A 21835-nucleotide genomic window follows, 5' to 3' on the forward strand; every position below is an offset into this window, starting at 1 on the left:
AATCATGTTAAAGTCCGGATTGCCTTATGTTGTCCAAAATATAAGTCTATCTATGATACGCAGGGGAGGAATAAGCGCCTAATGAAGTCCCAAGGATCCCCACATAATGCAGCCCAAGAACAAACTCCCTTAGGCAGTATCCCATAAACAATAATTGGATGGGCAACACATATAAAGGCTAGTGTCTATTGTCTGTTGTACACCCTCTCTGTGATCCGGCAAATCCAAGGTGTGCAGAACCCATATACGTAGGTAGATCCAATATCATCTGAAGGGACAAACGGAGCAGAACCAGTGTAACAGAAAAAGTCACGTTCAGGGGGTAACTCCCATAAAAAGAAATATATTGAATTAGTTGATCAGATAGATAGCTAGCAGGTAAAAAAACGCACCTACGCGTTTCGAACCATAGCTGTTTATCAAGGTGTGATAGAGCTATGGCTTGAAACGCGTAGGTGCGGTTTTTTGCCTGCTGGTTATCTATGTGAGCAACTAATTCAATACATTTCTTTTTATGGGAGTTACCCCCTGATTGTGACTTTTCCTGTTACACTGATTGTGCTCCGTTTTTCCTTTTAGACAATATTGCTTCTTATTGTAGTAAGCGGATGTTCAGTGGATCTAAAAGTGCTAATAACTCACCATTAAACCCCCAAAAACATAAGATAATCAGGCTCAAGAAGGAGAATAAAAACGCTACTCCAGAACCCCAAAGGTAACATAAAATATCAAGGATAATTACTCAACCTACGCAATGCTACTAAGGCAAAATGAACTAAAAAGTAAAACACTTGCACCTAAAGCTGAGCACTTAAAATATAAAAATCTGAATTACTTTATTGCAAATTCAAAGAAACATTACAACCGCGCTATCCAACCACCGACATAAAAATGACACAAAAAGTTGACAAGTGATACAATATCAAGAACATTAATAATGAAACCACTGTATACTACATAAAAAGATACAATGGAGCACAGAGAGAGATAATGTTATATGGAGAGCTCTATCAATGATGAGTAAAAATCCTCTGAAATCCTCACACTGCATTCCAATTCTGCCCCCACCACTAAGATTTGTTTTAGGGTGTAACGCGTAGCTCACCACAAACCAGACGTGACCGCGAGGCTGAGGTAGGGAATTGTATAAACGCCAACCCACAACCACGAGGGCATGCCTAGAGTGTAGCTTGGTCTTGCAAGCCGGGTCAGGAGTATAGAAGGTAGAGTAGTCATTTATACTTGCCGGGTCTGGATTGGAGAGTAGCGGATCGTTGGGGTACTTTGCCAAGGTCAGGATTGGATAGTGGAGAGTAATCGTTGCGAGGATAGCCGAGGTGAGGAGTAGAGAGTTCAGAATGGTCGTACGTAAGCCGGGTCAGGAGAGGAGAGATGCGGAGTCCAGATATGAAGCAGGGGTCAGGCAGCAGCAGGAACAAGGCAGGATGCAACAAGGTACTGTACAAGGCAGGGATGTAGCAAGGGACAGCGTCACACAAGGTTATGCGCAGCAATGAGTGAATGAGCAAGGCAGATAATTAAGGAGCCATCAACCAATGAAGAGTCAGGGCGGAGCAGAAGAGGGGAATCCTATAGGCTGCTGGGTCACACAGGTGCCCTATGACACAGCCAAATTAGAAGCGGAGGCACGTGTCGCGCGTTGCTGACGTGGAGGACTGGCGACCTGGTAGTGCGCCACTTGCGCACCGCGCATGTCCACTGCTGAGCATGCCTGAGTCTTAGAGGCAGTACGGAGCGCGCGCTGACCTGTGCGCGTCACTGGGGTCAGTGGGCGGAGTCCTGTGCGTGCGTCACTCCCGCGCCGGGCATGCCTGTCACAGGAGCGGGGGCGAAGACTGGGAAGGAGGTTAGAAGGGAGGCTGATTGAACGAGCATGCCACACGCCTGTGCGGAGGCAGGACTTGGAGGCAGAGCCCGCGGGAGGACAGACTGACTGCGCGTTGTCTGCGCGCGTAACAGTACCATGAGATCGCGCATCCTGGGCGTCTGTCGTGGCAGGGGTACTCAGGTAAGGAGAAGGGCTCCAGCCTCCGGAATGGCGAATCCTCACATAGGGTAACCTTGAGGGCTGTAAAATGTGTCAAAATTAAGGGCATAGAAACATAGAATTTGACGGCAGATCAGAACCACTTGGTCCATTTTCCTTTCTGCTCTAAAACTTAAAGCATTAGTCCAAGCTGCCGTTTTTTCCCCCTTTAATATGTGCATCAATACAATCCACACAATGATAAGTAATTAGCTAAATTGCCGATCGATCCGTTCTCCTGTGAACGATCGGCGAAGATTTGGCTTGGGGGTTCACTAAATGGCTGTCAGTGCAGCAGAAGAGGACCATAGATGTAAAGGTCTGTGGAGAAGATCATGTGATTAGACAGTCACTAGATACAATTGGTGCACTGCTAGAGAGAGGGCATAGCTCAAAAAGGGGTGCCCCCGACCCTTCTATCCTCTAAGCTGTAGATATTAAGGTCCTGTAGTCTAATATATCTTAGAAATGGATCGGGAGTTTACTTAGGACTTCCCGGTGGGGCCGATACGATTATGCTCTGGAGCTTCTACTCTGAGAACTCCCTGCCAATCACATGCTTACTCCTCTTCTGGCTAGAGAACAATCTTGGCCATTACTACGGGCTCTAACTATATGTATGTATGTCTTTATTTAATGTACATAGCGCTTCACAGCAGTAATATACGTGACAATCATATAAATAAAAAATAATATAAATAACACATAAAGGGGAGAAGTGCTTCAAACATAGAAGTAACATTTAGGAAAAGGAGTCCCTGCTCCGAAGAACTTACAATATAATTGGTTGGCAGGAAGAACATGCAGAGACAGTAGGAGGGCATTCTGGTAAGTGTGTCTGCAAGGGGCCAAGGTTTATATATGAGGTATTAATTATCAGCCATGGAGCTACTCATATGCTTCCTTAACCAGGTGTGTTTTGAGGTGGTCTTAAATGTGGATAGAGAGGGTGCTAGTCGGATATTGAGGGGAAGGGCATTCCAGAGGTGTGGGGCAGTCAGTGAGAAGGGTTTAAGGTGGGAGAGGGCTTTAGATACAAAAGGGGTAGAGAGAAGACATCCTTGAGCAGAACGCAAGAGTCAGGATGGTGTATAGCGAGAAATTAGGGCTGAGATGTAAGGAGGAGAAGAAGAGTGTAAAGCTTTAAAAGTGAGGAGGAGAATTGAGTGTGCGATACGGGATTTGATAGGAAGCCAGGAGAGCGATTTCAGCACGGGAGACGCTGAGACAGATTTCGGAAAGAGTACAGTGATTCTGGCAGCAGCATTTAGGACAGATTGTAGGGGTTACTGGTGAGAGGCAGGAAGGCCAGAAAGCAGAAGGTTACGGTTGTCGAGACGGGAGAGAATGAGGGTCTGTGTCAGAGTTTTTGTAGTCAAGCAACAGAGGTTAGGGCATATCTTGGTAATATTGTGGAGGAAAAAAACGATAGTTTTTTGCTACCTTTTGAATGTGAGGAGAAAATGTGAGAGAGGAGTCGAGTGTGACCCCCTAGGCAGCATGCTTGGGCTACTGGATGAATTATAGTACATAGGGCATGTTCTTTAACTAAAAACAATAAATGGTGGCAGAACATCTTTAATACATATAACTATACACACAACCCTATTTACAGGACTCACAGTGAGGCTTCAGTCCAAACTCTGAGGAACCTGTTTCTAGAACATAGGGAGCATCTAAATACTGTATGCCCTTCTATTTCACTATAGTGACATCAGTGGGCACAAGACATACAAAGGAGGGGCCATCCCTTTCTGCATAGTCATCCCGTGTCAAATGATGGGGAGGGTAGTAACCTGAGTGAGCACACACTGTTAACCTATTAAGGCTGTTAACCCCTTATACTAACTAGTTGTCCCCAAAGGGGGGGCTACAGGTGTATTTCATGGGACTTGTCAGCGTACCGGTTGCAATCAGATTTAAATAGGCAATTTTTTTTCGAACAAGGCAGTGCACTGCATTGTTGGAGAATTGTTTCCCTATTTATTTTAAACCACACTGATGATTACTGGAACCCAAGTTCTCCCCTCCCCTCCACCCCCCCAAGTACATCTCTGTCCCCATTGGTGAGCATTAAGTACAGGATTGCCTTATTGCAGTTGGCGGTCTCACCAATTGCTGCAGAGATGCCCCTTGCATTGAATACAGGATGTCTCTGTTTCTGGCTGAACCTGCAAAAGACACATGCCAGTCCACATCTGGCTAACCGAAGTCTCCCATAATGATTACTTTTCCTTTAATTGCCATCTTAATGATGTCCTCTATCAATACCCTATTGAATTCCTCCTAAACTAAATGTTTAAAGTAAATAAACCTAGGTAGCCATTTGCCCCCACAACCCATACATTTACTGCTTGTACAGGTACTCAAACCCAATCCAGCAGCGATTTCCTTAATTAAGCAGTGGAATGTGTGTGTTCTGTCCTTTCTTAAAGAACACACCCACCAAAGGATAACACTCTCAGTGCCTGCATTTGCTGGTTAACCTCTTGGTTACCATACTGCATTTTCAAAGACGTGAAATGTAACATGTTTAGGGCTACATCCTGAGTATACATTTAGATGCACTAAGGTTTATAGATGTCATTATTGTACATGCATTATGGGCACTGAATGTATGATGTGGATACTACATCCCAGCATTTATTTGAAAGAAATGTCATTTTTTCCCTGTTAAAGACCAAATATTGCAACTTCCAATGACTAGTATGTGCGAAACGCAGCACTGATTTATCAGAATATATCAAGCTGTTGTTTTTAAGGTTTAGCGACCACGAATGGCCCGGAAAAAAAAGAGAAGTGGACAGCTGGTCCATTTCTCTGTAAGGATATAACATTTAATATAACAAGCTGACTTTGTCTTTGTGGGGGCTATCCAGCATAAGATTAGATAGGATTTTAATGGAAAAGCTCATAGGCGTCAGAGGTAATCTGAGGATAATGTAGATGAGGGATGTATACGTCCATCCACTATTATAATAAATGTACAGGAGGCCTTCCGGAGGAAGGCAGTAACAAACGACCTGGCTGTGACCTTGTACAGTCATTTTATTTCGGTGGGCAAGGGATGAATGTGCCTGAATTGCTCACCATTCATTGTACTTCACGCACTGGTTGCTATATGCTTGTGTGAGTTATTGAGTTTATTGAATTGTGACCATATCAGCTCCTGTAAGGTCCTTGTTCAGTTTGGTCCGAAATGGCTTTTTTCAGCCAGTCACAGTGCGATCAGCTGCTTTAGACTCTATTGAATAAAGCTTTGGGAGCATTTGCTTGAGAATGTGCAATGTGTGATACTGGCTGCCAAATGAGTCTGTGCATAAGGTCAATGTTAGTGAAATAGTAAATGAAAGGTATGTGACTAAGAAAGAGTTATAGGAGAGATAGAAGAAACAGCAATAAAAAAAAGCTGTGTGTGCTGTGCACGCGCATAGTAAGTGAAACTTCTTTGACTTTTGTCACAGAAATTGTATTTGTATTGGTGATGTTTTAATTAAAAATCAAAATACAATTTCATTGACAAAACGCAAATAAATTTGACTTATAATGCGCGTGCTCGGCACACATCCCCTGTATTAGCTATTTGCACTAAGTGTGAATTCCTCGTGTGTATGTGTGTCAGCCAGTGTGTGTATGTGTGTGTGTGTCAGTCAGTCAGTGTGTGTGTGTGTGTGTGTGTATGTGTGTATGTGTGTCAGTCAGTGTGTGTGTGTGTGTGTATGTGTGTATGTGTGTCAGTCAGTGTGTATGTGTGTATGTGTGTCAGTCTGTGTGTGTGTATGTGTGCGTGTCAGTCTTTGTGTGTGTATGTGTGCGTGTCAGTCTGTGTGTGTATGCGTGTGTGTATGCGTGTGTGTATACGTGTCAGTCAGTGTGTGTATGCGTGTCAGTCAGTGTGTGTATGCATGTCAGTCACTGTGTATGCGTGTCAGTCAGTGTGTGTATGCGTGTCAGTCAGTGTGTGTATGCGTGTCAGTCAGTGTGTGTGTGTATGTGTGTGTCAGTCAATGTGTGTATGTGTGTGTCAGTCAGTGTGTGTATGCGTGTCAGTCAGTGTGTGTGTGTCAGTGTGTGTGTGTATGTGTGTGTCAGTCAATGTGTGTATGTGTGTGTCAGTCAGTGTGTCAGTCAGTGTGTGTGTGTGTGTCAGTCAGTGTGTGTATGTGTGTCAGTCAGTGTGTGTGTGTGTGTGTGTGTGTCAGTCAGTGTCAGTCAGTGTGTGTATGTGTGTCAGTCCGTGTGTGTATGTGTGTCAGTGAGTTTGTGTATGTGTGTCAGTGAGTGTGTGTATGTGTGTCAGTCAGTGTGTGTGTGTATGTGTGTCAGTCAGTGTGTGTGTGTGTGTGTGTATGTGTGTCAGTCAGTGTGTGTGTGTGTATGTGTGTCAGTCAGTGTGTGTGTGTGTGTGTGTGTCAGTCAGTGTGTGTGTGTGTGTGTGTGTCAATCAGTGTGTGTGTGTGTGTATGTGTGTCAGTCAGTGAGTGTGTGTATGTGTGTCAGTCAGTGTGTGCGTGTATGTGTGTCAGTCAGTGTGTGTATGTGTGTCAGTCAGTGTGTGTGTATGTGTGTCAGTCAGTGTGTGTGTGTGTGTGTATGTGTGTCAGTCAGTGTGTGTGTGTGTGTTTATGTGTGTCAGTCAGTGTGTGTGTGTGTATCAGTCAATGTGTGTATGTGTGTGTCAGTCAGTGCATGTGTATGTGTGTCAGTGAGTTTGTGTATGTGTGTCAGTGTGTGTGTGTATGTGTGTCAGTCAGTGTGAGTGTGTGTGTGTGTCAGTCAGTGTGTGTGTGTGTCAATCAGTGTGTGTGTGTGTGTATGTGTGTCAGTCAGTGTGTGTGTATGTGTGTCAGTCAGTGTGTGTGTGTATGTGTGTCAGTCAGTGTGTGTATGTGTGTCAGTCAGTCAGTGTGTGTGTGTGTGTATGTGTGTCAGTCAGTGTGTATGTATGTGTGTCAGTCAGTCAGTGTGTGTGTATGTGTGTCAGTCAGTCAGTGTGTGTGTATGTGTGTCAGTCAGTGTGTGTGTATGTGTGTCAGTCAGTGTGTGTGTATGTGTGTCAGTCAGTGTGTGTATCTGGTCATCCAGCAGCAGGGCTTCACGTCCGTCTCATCAATGCCCCAAAAGGTCAGCTCCTCCTCGAAGAGGGGGCCGCACACATTGGCGGGGCAGTGCAGCTTGCCCGTGTGGTAGTAGTTGAGCGCGTAGGCGAAGACCCCGGGATGGCGGTCGAAGAAGAAGACATTGCCCCGTGGGCTGCTCTGGAAGGGTCCTGGCACCGGCTTAGCTCCAGTCCTTGGTCACTGTGCGTCTCGCATGCGAGCCAGCCGGGTCCCTGGCACGGTCTTTAAAGTACATCGGTAAGTCTCGTGTCTTGTACCCCCCACGTTGAGGATTATCCTCTCGTTCTCGTCGATCTGACCCATCTTGCTGGAACAGACATGACTCGCATGGAGGGCAGGTAAGGGTAGATGGAGTCCTGAAGGATTGCAGACAGGGGGCCCGCGAACGCCCGCGTCAGTGCAGGGCAGAATGGCGCTGTGTGGGGGGAACAGCGCCGCTGCCAGCCGCTTCTGCGCATGTGTGGCGTCCGTCAGCGGCGCCATCACAACTGAGCATGCGCGGCATGGCAGCGGGCGGGGAACAGCGGCCGTTAGGAGTGGCGGCTATCGCCGCCGCATATGTCAGCAGTCGTGGGGGTGGGGTGGAGGTTTGGGGGTTGTGTGCGGCAGGGGACGTGTGAGGGGAGCGGCGTCCATTACGTGACGTCACTTCCGTTTCACATTTCGTCCCCCATCTCTCCAGTTTTGTCCCATCAGGACTAGGTGCCACTAAAGAAGTTTCACTTCAAAAAGAAAAGGTGCAGCTAAAATAAGTACAGCAGCCCTCAAATTGGGATAGGAACATGTGCTGCACACACCCTGTCCTCTCCACACACACCTGCAAGACATTTTTGTATGTCAACCTCAGCATTTTCTGGTTTGACAATAAACCCATGTACCAATAACGTATTATATTTCTACCTGCATCATTTACCAATATAATGAGGTTTTGTAAGTGACGAGACTTTGTACAATCACCACTACAATATAACATCAACATTGCATACATGTGCCGCGTTTCTTACCTTAGACTGAATAGGACGTTGCCATCTGGGTACACTCGCAACATTATGTTCTCCATGGTGGTATCGTGGATAAAGGACCTTTTAGAATGAACAAAAAATACATCCGGCACCCAGATCTTTTTTATTAGTCTTCCGTCAAACGTCATACTTCTGTTGTTGGTACTTGGGAAAGAGAGTCTCTCATCTTTCCAATAGTGCCGGAGGTATAAAGTCATCGTGAAATCCTCGGAGGACCAAGCGAAGAAAACAAAATCATGAGTAAGTATCAATGTACATAACAGGAAAATCCATACAAGCAGAGTTATACCGAGTTGCACAGTGTTGTCGCTAGTCTTACACCGTTCATGTACTCATTCCACAATGTGAGCTTGTGTGATACTTTGTACAGTATATAGCAGGGGGGCGCAAACTTTTTTCCCTGCGCCCCCCTGCCGGCTGTCCCCTCACTCCCGCGCCCCCCTCCCAACCCCAACTTACCCGCGCTCCGGCGTAATGACGTCACGTTGCCATAGCAACGTGACGTCACATGACCTCGCAGCGTCATTTTGATGCCGCGTTGCCATGGCGACACAGGGAGGAAGCCGCCGGAGCCACGGTAAGTTAGGTTTACAGAGGCCCTGCAGCTCCCCAGGCACTTAATTTAAGTGCCTTCGGGAAGCGCGCGGGGCCTCTGTAAACCCCGCTCCCCCCGTCGGCAGTGTCGCGCCCCCCCTGGGGGTCGCGCCCCACAGTTTGCGCACCGCTGGTATATAGCAAAGCATTTTAAGGAAGGAGCGGCTCAGTGAGTAAAGACACTTAACAACACGGAGTGTAAATCAGGAGAACCTGTTCAAATCCTCGTGTCATCTCCTAGTGGCCTTGGGCAAGTCACTTTATCTCCCTGTGCCTCAGGCACCAAAAATATAGATTGTAAGCTCATCTGGCCAGGGACTGTGTGTCTATAAAAAAATCCCCTGTGCTCTGTACCGTGCTGTTACTGAATAGGCTAGACTAGCATTTGCTGCGGAGGATTTCTGCCTAGACGCACCTATTTCAAATTGGGCGCCTTAAACTGCAGTCACGGACACCGGACAAGCGGCCCCACAGCTATACTAATCGCTGTTATTCTCTCTAGGATCCTAAAGGAGAAGCAGTTATTGTCCTTGCCGTTTTCAATCAATAGGAACAGCTGATCTCTGTTCACGTATTGATATTTGATGGCTTATTCATGTCCATTTGATCCTGGATTTATAAAGGTATGCATGACCTCTACTAACATCCACCTTTCTACATCTATCAGTGTGTTTTTTTTTATTGTGTTTTTAAAACTTATTTTATTATATCTGTCATCAGTAAAATGTATGTATTTTGGATGTAGATTCTGGGCGATCTTTTTGCCTTTTCTTCTCATACATATTATATTAATGGTACAGGGGGAGTGTCAAATAATAACAAGTTTGCTAGAGGAGCTCAGATGAATAATAACAGAAAAGTTTTTTAACTTACCATGTCAACCTCTGAAATGCTGTCTATACTTTCTACCTGCACGTCAATGCCAACAGGAATGGCTGAACCTTAAAAACCAGAAAACAGTATACACTGAGGTATGAAATGTAAAGATTATTGCTGAAATGTTACAATAAATGAGTTGTTGATTTAGCAGCATTAGTTGGTCCCTGCAATAATGAAACCAAGGATATGGAAGTGCTAATACTTGTCACAGTGAACAAATAGCCAGATTCTGTGGACAGAACTGAAGTTATTGGGTTAATTTGGAGTATATGGATGGCTCATAAAATATGGGTGTACAATATTTGACTGTAAGCTATAATTTAACTCCAACAGGCAGTGAACTATGTAATTCATATGTTGCTATTAAACTCAACCTACCATTCTCAGGCATTAGGAGGCCGCCATCTTTGATTTGTTATGTAATTTATGACGTTGGAATTTTAGAGAAGCTGAAGGGCATTGGACAAATTATTTCGCATTTATATTAGTTGTGAAAAAATACTTCACATGACAATTAGTTAAATTAAAATGATATTATGTTACATAGAATTTCCATACGCTGAGAAAGTTAAGATTTCGAAAACCTTTCTTCAATATAAAGCTGTTAGGGACTGATTCAATAACCTTTGACTTGCATGCCAGTTTTTGGCTTTTCAAGATGGGTTTATAGCTTTGGAGTTCATTGAACCAGCTCCTTAGTGCTGTGTTGGGTCCAGTAAATCTATATTTTTAAATGCATGTTATTGGGCCAAAATTAAAGGGCGTAGGTGGGGTTGTCATGGTGCCTATTTTACATGATCTACATGCTACTAAATACTAGAAGGAGGTTGTAGCGATTCCTAAATATCATCTCTAATGTTATATTTGACTTTACGCTATAAATATATCTGGATTATGGAAGTAGTAAGTCATTGGTTTCATTCTGCCACTTTTAAGCCTCCTCACTTTCAATGTAATGGGCCACCCAGATGTTAATGATGTCATCACCATTACCTAGGTAACAGCCCTGCAGACTGGCACTAGTGGTAGTTCTGTACATGAAGTGACAATATAGGAATCTTGTGTCCCATTTATTTCATGCAGCTGCTACTTGGCAATGGTTGTGTATAGAGGCAGTAGTCTTTCAGAACATAGACACCAAGCATTTCTGGCATTATAATAAAGGAGAGGTAAATTGGGGAGCTGTTCTCTTCCTCTTGGTTGGTGAACCAACCAACTGTGGCATTGAGAGAATAGATGATGAGATATTAAATAAATTAATCTCACAATATTTACTGATAATCATTTATCTAACCAACACCATTTTAGTTACTGTTTCTCCTTGAGAAAGCGCTGTGAAGCGTGAAACGCGTGGGAGATTTTTTTGTTCCTGTCCTGTCTTTATCATGTTTTTTGTTTTTTAATCATGTAACTTAATAAAACATTTTTATTTTTTCAACTCCCGGTGAGTTACTAAGTGCATTTTTGTCTGGACGACGGACCAACCAATCCACAGTATTTACACTGTTTTGGCCCAGTTTACAAAGCAACATTTTATTTCATATACTGTACAGGGTTATTTTTGTGGGGGAATTGAGGGAAACGAAATTTAGGCACCAAAAGTATGTGTATCAAATACATTTGTATATGTAACGCGTTTGTGATTGCTGCATCATGACTTTAAAAAAAATCCTTCAAAGTCAACTTCATGTGTATATTCTGCCTTTTTTTTAAATGAGCTCAGAAATTAGATATTTGCTTACTGTGAGAGGAATTTTCTTGCACATGTGTGATGTCTAAATTGTAATAGTGAAGTATGTAGTTCTAGTTTGCTACAGATGTAGCCAACATTATTGCAACCCATGGTGCACTTTTGATTTGCTTTATTATGATTTAGGGGAAGATGCTGACAAATACGGTACCAATACCCATTAGTCTCAAGTCCAGTAGCGGATTTACCATTAGGCTGAGTAGACTATAGCCTAGAGCGGCAATCTTTTGGGTAGGCGTGTGTGTGATGTGTATCTTACTTTTTCTGCAGCAGGCCCTCTCCTGTAGCGTTGGGTCATTATGACAAAGTGGCGTCACATGCCCCACGACGTCCAATGCCATGACAACGCAGCATCATGTGACATCATAAACTGAGGAGGAGGGCCATGCCCAGCCTACAGGCGGCAGAAGCCTGTCCCAGTCTCAAGTCCCAACGTATCAAACTAGTCACCTAAATGATGTTAAAAAGTCCACCCAGTGTCACCTAAATGCACATTTCAGTCTTGACCTGGCAATGAAATAGTTCTTGGAACATTCCTCACGGGGAGTGCAGTACACAAATAGAGCTTCGATGCCCTATATAAAAAACAACATCTGACCAAACAGAGTCAACTTCATGGTGGTGCCATCGATGACACTGCACTGAGCCTTGCGTTACAGAGGCCCCGTGCTCTTCCCCATAACAAATAAACTGATTGCCTGGGGGAGCGCAGGGTCTCCGTAACTATCTTACATTGTCCTTCACCATCTCTTCCTGCAGAGCCCCTCATCATGGCACCGCGACGTCAAATGACGTCGCGTTGCCATGACAATGGACATCATGTGATGTGATGTCATGCGGCATCACGTTGCTATGACAATGGAACATCCTGTGGCGCTGTGTTGCCATAACAACGACATTGCATCCTGTTGTTATGGCAACGAGATTCCATTTGACGGCGCGGCACTATGATGAGGGACCCCTCGGGAGGAGATGGCGAAGGAGAAGGTAAGAGGCCCCGCACCACATGTCCTGCACCGAGCCCCACAATATTCCCAGCCGGCCCTGTGACCAAGCTCCTTACTAAATTCTTTATATAACATAAAACATGAACAACTCTCCCTTGCAGTTTGACCAAGCAGCCATTTATACCTATCCAACCTCTACATTTATCCTGGAGAAATGATTGTCTATTAATGGATTAACCTTGTCAGAGTGTGTTAGTGCTTATCACTACCAGAAGTACTCCCACATTAAAGTGTGGAAAATTATTTAACAAATGTTGTATTGATCATATTTTGATGTTACCGCTCCCGTTACTGCATGGTAAAGCGACATTGCACAATTTGTTTGCAAAATCGCTCTATGTTGTGACGGCTGCATTTGTTAGAATGAAGTCACAGTAAATTTTCCCGTAAACACTGAGACCTCGGAACGCAATATTGTGCGATAACGGGAGCAGCAACATCCGCTTCACTTGTATCATCCGAGCTCTCTTCGTGTCTCCTTAGTCACTATCTGTATCTCTGTTTGGTTTGTGTCACGCTGCGCTCACCACAAACAGGACTAAAGACTGCGGGGCTGAGGTGGGGATGGAAAGACACCGACCCACAACCACGCAGTCCGGTCCGGAATGCGTAGTCCAAGTCGTACAGCGTAGTAGGGTTGGAGAGTTCAGGGTAATCAGGGTACTTGCCGTAGTTCTGGGTTGGAGAGTGGGGGATAGTAGATGTCCATAGCCATGGTCCAGGTCAGAGAAGGTAGAATGGTCAAGGGACGAAGACGGGGTCAAAGCATTGGAGAGTGTAGGAATCCGTAGAACAGCCAAAGGTCAGGACAGTAGAGAACAGACAGGTCAAAGGCAAGCAAGGATCAAGACACAACGAAACCGCAGCAGTGAGCACAATGCATAAACAGGAGTTTATGCTCAGCAGGGAAGGACAGACAGGAGTAGGTATATAAGGAGGAAGGATCCAATACCTTGCAGGGGTGTGATCTGGTCCTCCAATGGCGCCAGGTAGGTAAGTGGCTGAAACAGCCTTCAGGTGAGGCATTCCTGGTAATACTAATTGGGTGCCGGACGACCCGCAATGCGCGGCATGGAGCGCTGACGTCACGCGGCCATGCGGCCGAGATTCCTCCCTGTGGGAGGCGCTGACGGCATCCTTCAGAGCGTGCGCGCACCGGCTTGGCAGTGCGCGGGTGCGTGGCTCTGCCGTGTGACGCGTCAGCCGGGTGTGATCCGGCAGGGGCTGCGGCGGCGGTTACAGTATCCCCCCCTTGAGAGGAGACCTCCGGGCGACCCATGGATGGTTTATTCGGATGACTACGGTTGAAGGCATAAATTAGACGGTTAGCATGTACCTGTCGATGAGGAATCCACTCTCTCTCCTCCGGGCCAAAGCCCTTCCAGTGTACGAGATTCTGCAATCCTCCTCTGGACATTCTGGAGTTGAGAATGGTCTGTACAGTAGAGGCAACGCTTATTCTAACATTTGCCTTAAACTAGCCGGGTTACATTCAGGGTATGTGCTGGGTATGTTCTGGGATAGTTTGAGGCATGTTTAAGGCATTTCTGCATTGACTAACGACCCATAGGATTAACACAGCAGGGATCCCTGGCATTCCTATTCAGTTTGAATGGGACTGCCAGGGACCCCCGCTGTTAATCTGATAGGCCATTAATCAATGCAAAAATGCTGGGGCTAGTTTAAGGAAATGTATTCAGAATGTACCTGGGTGTACCTGGGTCTTTTGGGGAATTGCCACTGGTTTTTGTTAGAATAATCGCTGCCTCTACTGTACCTCCTATTCTAGTTGACCCTCCACCAGTACGGGTTGCGGAGGTCTTGGTTGTCCTTTGGAGAATGAGTCTTGTAGACAGAGTTTCAGAAGGGAGGAGTGGAAGACGGAGGGAATCTTCATATTTTTTAGCAGTTCTAGTCGGTAGGCTACCGGGTTGATCCTTTCTGTGATACAGAATGGTCCGATAAAGCGCGGTGCCAGTTTGGGTGAGGTTACCTTTAAACTAATGTTTTTGTGGATAACCAGACCCTTTGTCCTACAGAGTACCCTGGGACCTCTCTACGGTGACGATCCGCTTGTCTCTTCTGTAGTTTACCAGCGTGCCGTAGGTTCAGTTGGATGTTCTGCCACAAGTCTTGTGGCCGGGACTCCAGACTTCGAGATAAGAGAAGGGAGCGCAGAAGGATGGAAGCGATAATTGACCATGGATGGTGACTGTTGGGACGATTCATTCCGAAGCATATTATGGGAGAATTCTGCCCACCGAAGAAGAAGTTCCGCCCAATCGTCTTGCGTATCAGCAATAAAACACCTTAAAAATTGTTCCAGAGACTGATTGGTGCGTTCAGTTTGCCCATTGGTCTGGGGGTGATAGCCTGACGAAAAGTGCAGTGTGACATCCAGACTCTTACAAAACGCCCTCCAGAACCGGGAGATGAATTGGGATCCTCTGTCGGATACTATGACCTGGGGGGTCCCATGTAACCTGAAGATCTCCCTGATGAAAACGTCAGACAACATGGGAGCGGTGAGTAGACGCTTCATTGGGATGAAGTGTGCCTGCTTAGAAAACCTGTCCACCACTACAAGGATGGTATCCATGCTTCTAGATTTAGGCAACTCAACGATAAAGTCCATAGATATATGTGTCCATGGACGTTCCAGGATGGGTAAAGGTTGAAGAAGACCCGCAGGTCTTTTACGTGTAGTTTGTTCTGTGCACATGTGGTTCCTCTCGGGGGAATGGCGCCGGGTAGAAGATCGATCGGACAATCGTACGCACGATGTGGTGGAAGTTCGTCTGCCTGGCGTTTGTCGAACACGTCGCAGAAGTTTTCATATAGCACCGGCAGTTGTATCTTGACAGGATCCGTAACCTCAATGCCTGCCACTGCCTTAGGGTCAGATATACAATGTTCCAAGCAATAGGAACTCCATCGTAGAGGCGTGGACTCTGTCCAGTCGACGACCGGATTGTGGATCCGGAGCCACGGAAGTCCCAGAATAATGTCCACGGCGGGAGTGTGGATAACATCCAGTGTTATGGTCTCAGAGTGGAAGTCACCGGTTGAGATCTTGATGGGTGTAGTTTGAAGGGAAATGAACGCGGGCTGCAAGGGTCGTCCATCAATGGCTTCAAGGCCTACCGGTCGATCTTTGGGTACCAAGGGTATCCTATTTTTGATCGCAAACTCCTGATCAACGAAGTTTCCCCCTGACCCTGATCCAGAAAGGCCTGTGTATGAATTTTGAAGGTCTCACCGAATATGAAGATGGGTAGGTAAATCCTAGTGGAGGGTTGAGGAGGGGGAAAGGTGGCGGTGCCCAGCGTGATCCTCCTAATACTCACTGGGTTTCGGCGTTTCCCGGTTTTACCGGACAGTTTATCACCAAGTGTCCGTTGTTGCCGCAGTAGAGACACAGCCACAGAGATTTTTTATGGGGAGTTTGTTGAGACCGCGATAGTCTATGCAGGGTCTGAGGGTTCCCGTCCTTCTTCTTGACAAAGAAAAAGCCTGCCCCTGCAGGTGATGAGTATTTTTGAATGAACCCCCTCTGGAGATTCTCCTGGATATATTGTCTCATATCCTGGGTCTCGGGTATAGGTAATGGATATGATCCTCCTCTCGGGGGAATGTCGCCGGGTAGAAGATCGATCGGACAATCGTACGCACGATGTGGTGGAAGTTCGTCTGCCTGGCATTTGTCGAACACCTCGCAGAAGTTTTCATATACCACCAGCAGTTGTATCTTGTCAGGCTCCGTAACCTCAATGCCTGCCACTGCCTTAGGGTCAGACATACAATGTTCCAAGCAATAGGAACTCCATCGTAGAGGCGTGGACTCTGTCCAGTCGACGACCGGATTGTGGATTCGGAGCCACGGAAGTCCCAGAATAATGTCCACGGCAGGAGTGTGGATAACATCCAGTGTTATGGTCTCGGAGTGGAAGTCACCGGTCGAGATCTTGATGGGTGTAGTTTGAAGGGAAATGAACGCGGGCTGCAAGGGTCGTCCATCAATGGCTTCAAGGCCTTTCCGGTCGATCTTTGGGTACCAAGGGTATCCTATTTTTGATCGCAAACTCCTGATCCACGAAGTTTCCCCCTGACCCTGAATCCAGAAAGGCCTGTGTATGAATTGTGAAGGTCTCACCGAATATGGAGATGGGTAGGTAAATCCTAGTGGAGGGTTGAGGAGGAGGAAAGGTTGCGGTGCCCAGCGTGATCCTCCTAATACTCACTGGGCTTTGGTGTTTCCCGGTTTTACCGCACAGTTGATCATCAAGTGTCCGTTGTTGCCGCAGTAGAGACACAGCCCCCACCCATCTTCTTCGTTGCCTCTCAGTAGGCGAAAGATTAGTCCCTCCCAGCTCCATGGGTTTATCCAGAGTGGGACCTGTGGGGAGTGCAGGACCTATGGTGGAAAAGGAGGACGATTGTATACCTCGAGGATGTTTGTTTCTCTCCATCTTTCTCTCTTGGAGACGCTGATCCATGCGGATGCACAGGGTTATCAGGTCCTCAAATCCAGCGGGGCGATCGAGGGGTGCCAGTTCATCCTTCAAACATTCGGACAGACCCTGCCAGAAGACTGCGGATAAGGCGTCATCATTCCAGCCGGTCACCGTAGCCACCGTCCGAAATTCCAGGGCATAGCGAGCCACAGTACAGTCTCCCTGGGAAATATTAAGCAGAGTAGATGCGGCGGTAACCTTACGCCCCAGGGTGTCAAACACCATTCTGAACTCGGCGATGAAAAGGGCGAGATCTGACGTCAGATCGGGGCATTGCTCCCAGATGGGAGAGGCCCATGCTAGAGCGGCGTCAGTCAGCAAGGAGAGTACTGTATGTACGCCACCTTTGATCATGAGGAAGGGAAGTGAGAGGGAAGCAGCTCAAACTGTATAGAACACTGGTTCAGAAACCCCCGACAACCGGTGGGATCCCCTGCATACCGATTGGGCGTAGGCAGTCGTGGCTCAGAGGTAGGCGTCATGGGAGTGGGAGCGGCTGCGAGTAGGCCGGGGTTGGCTGTTGACAAGGTCAGGCGTCTAACTTGCTCGGTAAGGGTGTCAACGTCTTGTTTGAGTTGGGAGACTAGTTGTTCCTTAAGTGTGAATGATCCGGTAAGTTGCCGGAAGCATTCCTCATGTTTGTCTAAACGTCGGCCCACCTCAGCGGGTCCATGTTTGTTGGGCTGAGCAAATAGTCAGGCTGCGCTCACCACAAACAGAACTAAAGACTGCGGGGCTGAGGTGGGGATGGAAAGACACCGACCCACAACCACGTCGTCCGGTCCGGAATACGTAGTCCAAGTCGTACAGCGTGGTAGGGTTGGAGAGGTCAGGGTAATCAGGGTACTTGCCGTAGTTCTGGGTTGGAGAGTAGAGGATGGTAGATGTCCGTAGCCAAGGTCCAGGGTCAGAGAAGGTAGAATGGTCAAGGGACGAAGCCGGGGTCAAAGCGTTGGAGAGTGTAGAAATCCGTAGAACAGCCAAGGGTCAGGACAGGAGAGAACAGACAGGTCAAAGGCAAGCAAGGATCAAGACACAACAAAACAGCAGCAGTGAGCACAATGCATAAACAGGAGTTTATGCTCAGCAGGGAAAGACAGACAGGAGTAGGTATATAAGGAGGAAGGATCCAATACCTTGCAGGGGTGTGATCTGGTCCTCCAATGGCGCCAGGGAGGTTAGTGACTGAAACAGCCTTTAGGTGAGGCATTCCATGTAATACTAATTGGGTGCCGGACGACCCGCACGCGTGCGCGATGCGCGGCGCGGAGCACTGACGTCACACGGACGTGCGGCCGAGATTCCTCCCTGTGTGACGCGCCGATGGCACCCTTCAGAGCGTGCACGCACCGGCTTGGCAGTGCGCGGGTGCATGGCTCTGCCGTGTGACGTGTCAGCCGGGCGGGATCCGTCAGGGGCTGCGGCGGCGGTTACAGTTTGGGAACAAGTTTATACTACATACATAACCGCCTATTCATTGAGTGTGAGAAAATCTCTGCAAAATCACCAAAAAAGCAGACAATTTGTTGCAATAAGAATCAGGAGTTCCCACTGTCCAGTAGAATTAGCCATGCAAAATGATTGCTACAAAACAGATCTCATTTGCACCTTGTTTTTATAACAAATGTGTGCTGTTTGGAATGGTGTTGCTTATATATGAGAGACATTCATAAACGAAATAATGTAACATCATTTTTTCACGTTAGCATTAATGGAGCTTTGTAGGTAGTTATGTGAGTGGCTCATTTGCATATAATTTGAATCTCATTTTGCCTCTGTTGTTTATACTGCTAGGCTTTTGACGTGATGATAACATAAGTTAACATTACGTTACTTTCTTTAGCGAGTACAGCTTTGCCATTAAGCTTAAGTTAGCGGAGGTTAATTTTACGTTAAATCGCCTAATGGAGTTTATCTGGGTCTTAATCCTGCGGGCGCCCCATGATGTCATGAGGTCTGGCACTCCAGGGGCCCCATGATGTAGTAGCTATATCATAACCTTATTGCTCGTTTTGGGATGGGAGATTGCCTTCTGCGCTCCTGTGGAAGAGAAACAGAAGAGCGATCACGTGATGCGTGTGCCTCGGGGATCTCCTCCGGCCCTCAAAGAGTTAATATGGAGTCTCTCTCCTGGACAAGAACGATTTGTGATATTTCCCCTGCCATTTTTTATCTCACACCGTACCGAAACCAGACAAATCACAACATGAATGCCACTTTGCGTACAGTTTGGCCATGCACATGCAGTTTAATGAAAACACCTAAACGTGTTTCCGTGCGATCTTGACAGTTTTCTCATGGAAATGCCATCCTGGAACTTTAATGCATAGGCCGCAAAGTGTACACATTTATACTTTCTGAAACTTAGTATAAAGAATGGGGACCCAGCACTCAAACGAAATAATTAAAGAAAGCCGAAATGCCAAAAAGAGATTTTACTAGAGTATATTCAGGTGACCGGCAGAGTTCCTAGTGCTGCTGCCAGAGACATTTCTGGATTTGGGTGCACGTAATACTCCTGAACAGCTATGGGTGACCTCACCATTCATTTGACTGACTATGTTGTTACACCATTATTGGCTTTTGCAGCTCACAGCAGTTTATACTTTGAGTTTTGGCTCTTCCAGGACAGGAGTTCTAAGCACTATCTGTGTCTTCCTTATCAGCTCTGCCGCTAGTCATTAGGCCTGATATTGCATTATTATCCTTTCTGCCACAGGTACACATTTTGACTTACCTTTTAGCCATTAGCCCCGTTGGGCTTTACTCAAATTAGCACTGTTGCTAGTCATTAGGCTGGATGTTGCATTGTTATCCTTTCGTCATATGTATACTCATTTCACCCTCTTTGCCAGTGCATTTTTTACTTCTTGGGAGACATTGTCCTTATAGGACATAAGGGAAGTACCCATGATCGCTGTGATCTTGGGGAACGGGCCAGAAGAAGGGGCATTACGCCCCGAAACGTTGCCCCCCTTATCTTTGTCTTGACCCCTCCCCCCTTTTCCCTTGTCTTTTCCTCCTCCCTTCCCTTACCGTTTGTTCTCCCATTGCAGTTTTTGCACATCAATTGTATGTTGTACTACTGTATATCTTTAAACTGACTTTTTGCTATTTACCCTACTCTGAGTAACAGCACAGTAGACCTGTGTATTTTGTGGCTATACTCTAGTAAAATCTCTTTTTGACATTTCGGCTTTCCTTCATTATTTCGTTTGAGTGCTGGGTACCGTCCCTTTGTTTTATATATTGTCTTTGAGGAGGGTATAGGGTCCCTCCAGGTTCCCGGGCACCACAATAATGTTTTATCTTCATTACCCTATTAGAGTGCTGTTTAATCTATATACTTTTAGTATAAAGAATAATTCAGTGTTTTGAATGGGAACATCCTGCTTCCTATCACTGGTACTGCACTTATAAAACAAACATGTCTTAATTGACCTTTCCTGGTAAATATTTTTTTAATGCAATATTTAAAGCTGCAGTTCAGTCTATATCCTGCATGTGTGTTTTTTTTAATAAATCAGTTCTGTAGTAAGAAATAATACTTTTAGCATTTTCTGTTTTTAAAAAAACAACTTTGAAAGACCAATTTTCTTGTATTCTATTTTAACAAGCATTTGCTAAGGCACTGCCCCTTCATGGCCTGTCACAAACCCAGGCACACCCCTTTGTCAGCACTGCCCTCCCTCTCTCTAAACGTGCACTAGCATCTGGTCACATGATCTTCCTCATAGAGTACATTCAAGGAAGCTGGAGAAAAGGGATCAGCCATGCATAGCAGCTCGGATAGGCGATTTCAAACTTATTACAGTGTTTATTCCATTCATTGCACGTGTATATAATGTAAAATTGTAATAATTCCATTTATAGCAAACGTGTATATGTGAATATTATTTAGATGTATATGTATGTTACTGAAATGTGGAGTGAGTGTGTAGGTAAATAAATACACTTCCACTGCATATATATATATATATATATATATATATATATATATATATATTATATATTATATATGTATGTATATGTGAAGTTATGTGAGTAAAAAAGTGACAAAAACCCTCCATAGCAAGGCAAATAGCAAATGGAAATATTACTGTATGCTCATTTGTATGTATATATATATTTATATACACACACACTTCAAATACGGATAGTGATTCACGTAAATGATATATATATATTCACTTTCTGGGAGTATAAGAGTGACTGTCCTGTTGTTCCTTTTTTTGTATCCATCATTGAATGGTATGCACCCTCTCTTTACGTTTATTTTATACTAGCTGAGAGACCCGGCGTTGCCCGGGATGTAATGTTCCCGCTCCTCTCTCTCTCCTCACCCCTCCCCCTCTCTCTGTTTGTCCCCCATTCACATCAATCCAGTTCCCCCCCTCCCTCCTTTACAGCTTCATGCAGTGTGTGTGCGTCAGTCATTGTGTGTGCGTCAGTCAGTCAGTGTGTGTGCGCGCGCGTCAGTGAGTCTGACGCAGAAACACAAACACACACACAGACTGACTGACGCACACACACACAGTCAGTGTGTGCGTGTGTGTGTGCCTCAGTCAGTCAGTGTGTGCGTGCGGCAGTCAGTCAGTCATTCAGTCAGTGTGTGGGTGTGCGCGCGCGCGCGTCAGTAAGTGTGTGTGTGTCAGTCAGTGTGTGTGTGTGTGTCAGTCAGTGTGTGTCAGTCAGTGTGTGTGTGTGTGTCAGTGTGTGTGTGTCTGTCAGTGTGTGTGTGTGTGTGTGTGTGTGTGTGTGTGTGTGTCAGTGTGTGTGTGTCAGTGTATGTGTGTGTGTGTGTGTGTGTGTGTGTGTGTGTGTCAGTGTGTGTGTGTGTACCATTCATTGTGTGTCTGCGCGCGCGCGCGTCAGTCTGTGTGTGTGTGCGCGTGGGTGTGC

At 46.0% G+C, this 21835-nt stretch overlaps 1 protein-coding gene across 6 annotated transcripts in view; it reads right to left on the reverse strand.

The window, feature by feature from the left end:
* Positions 1-21835, reverse strand: part of GABRR3 (gamma-aminobutyric acid type A receptor subunit rho3) — a 66609-nt gene that overhangs the window by 12489 nt on the left and 32285 nt on the right. For all 6 annotated transcript variants that reach the window (XM_075594053.1, XM_075594052.1, XM_075594056.1 and 3 more), the window contains 2 exons: positions 9657-9724; positions 8172-8395 (listed from right to left, as the gene is read on the reverse strand). In XM_075594053.1, coding sequence (XP_075450168.1) covers positions 8172-8395; positions 9657-9724 — 292 coding nt within the window. The remainder of the gene's footprint in view (positions 1-8171; positions 8396-9656; positions 9725-21835) is intronic.

The sequence above is a fragment of the Ascaphus truei genome, chromosome 3 (assembly GCF_040206685.1).
Source record: "Ascaphus truei isolate aAscTru1 chromosome 3, aAscTru1.hap1, whole genome shotgun sequence".
NCBI classification, from domain to species: Eukaryota; Metazoa; Chordata; class Amphibia; order Anura; family Ascaphidae; genus Ascaphus; species Ascaphus truei.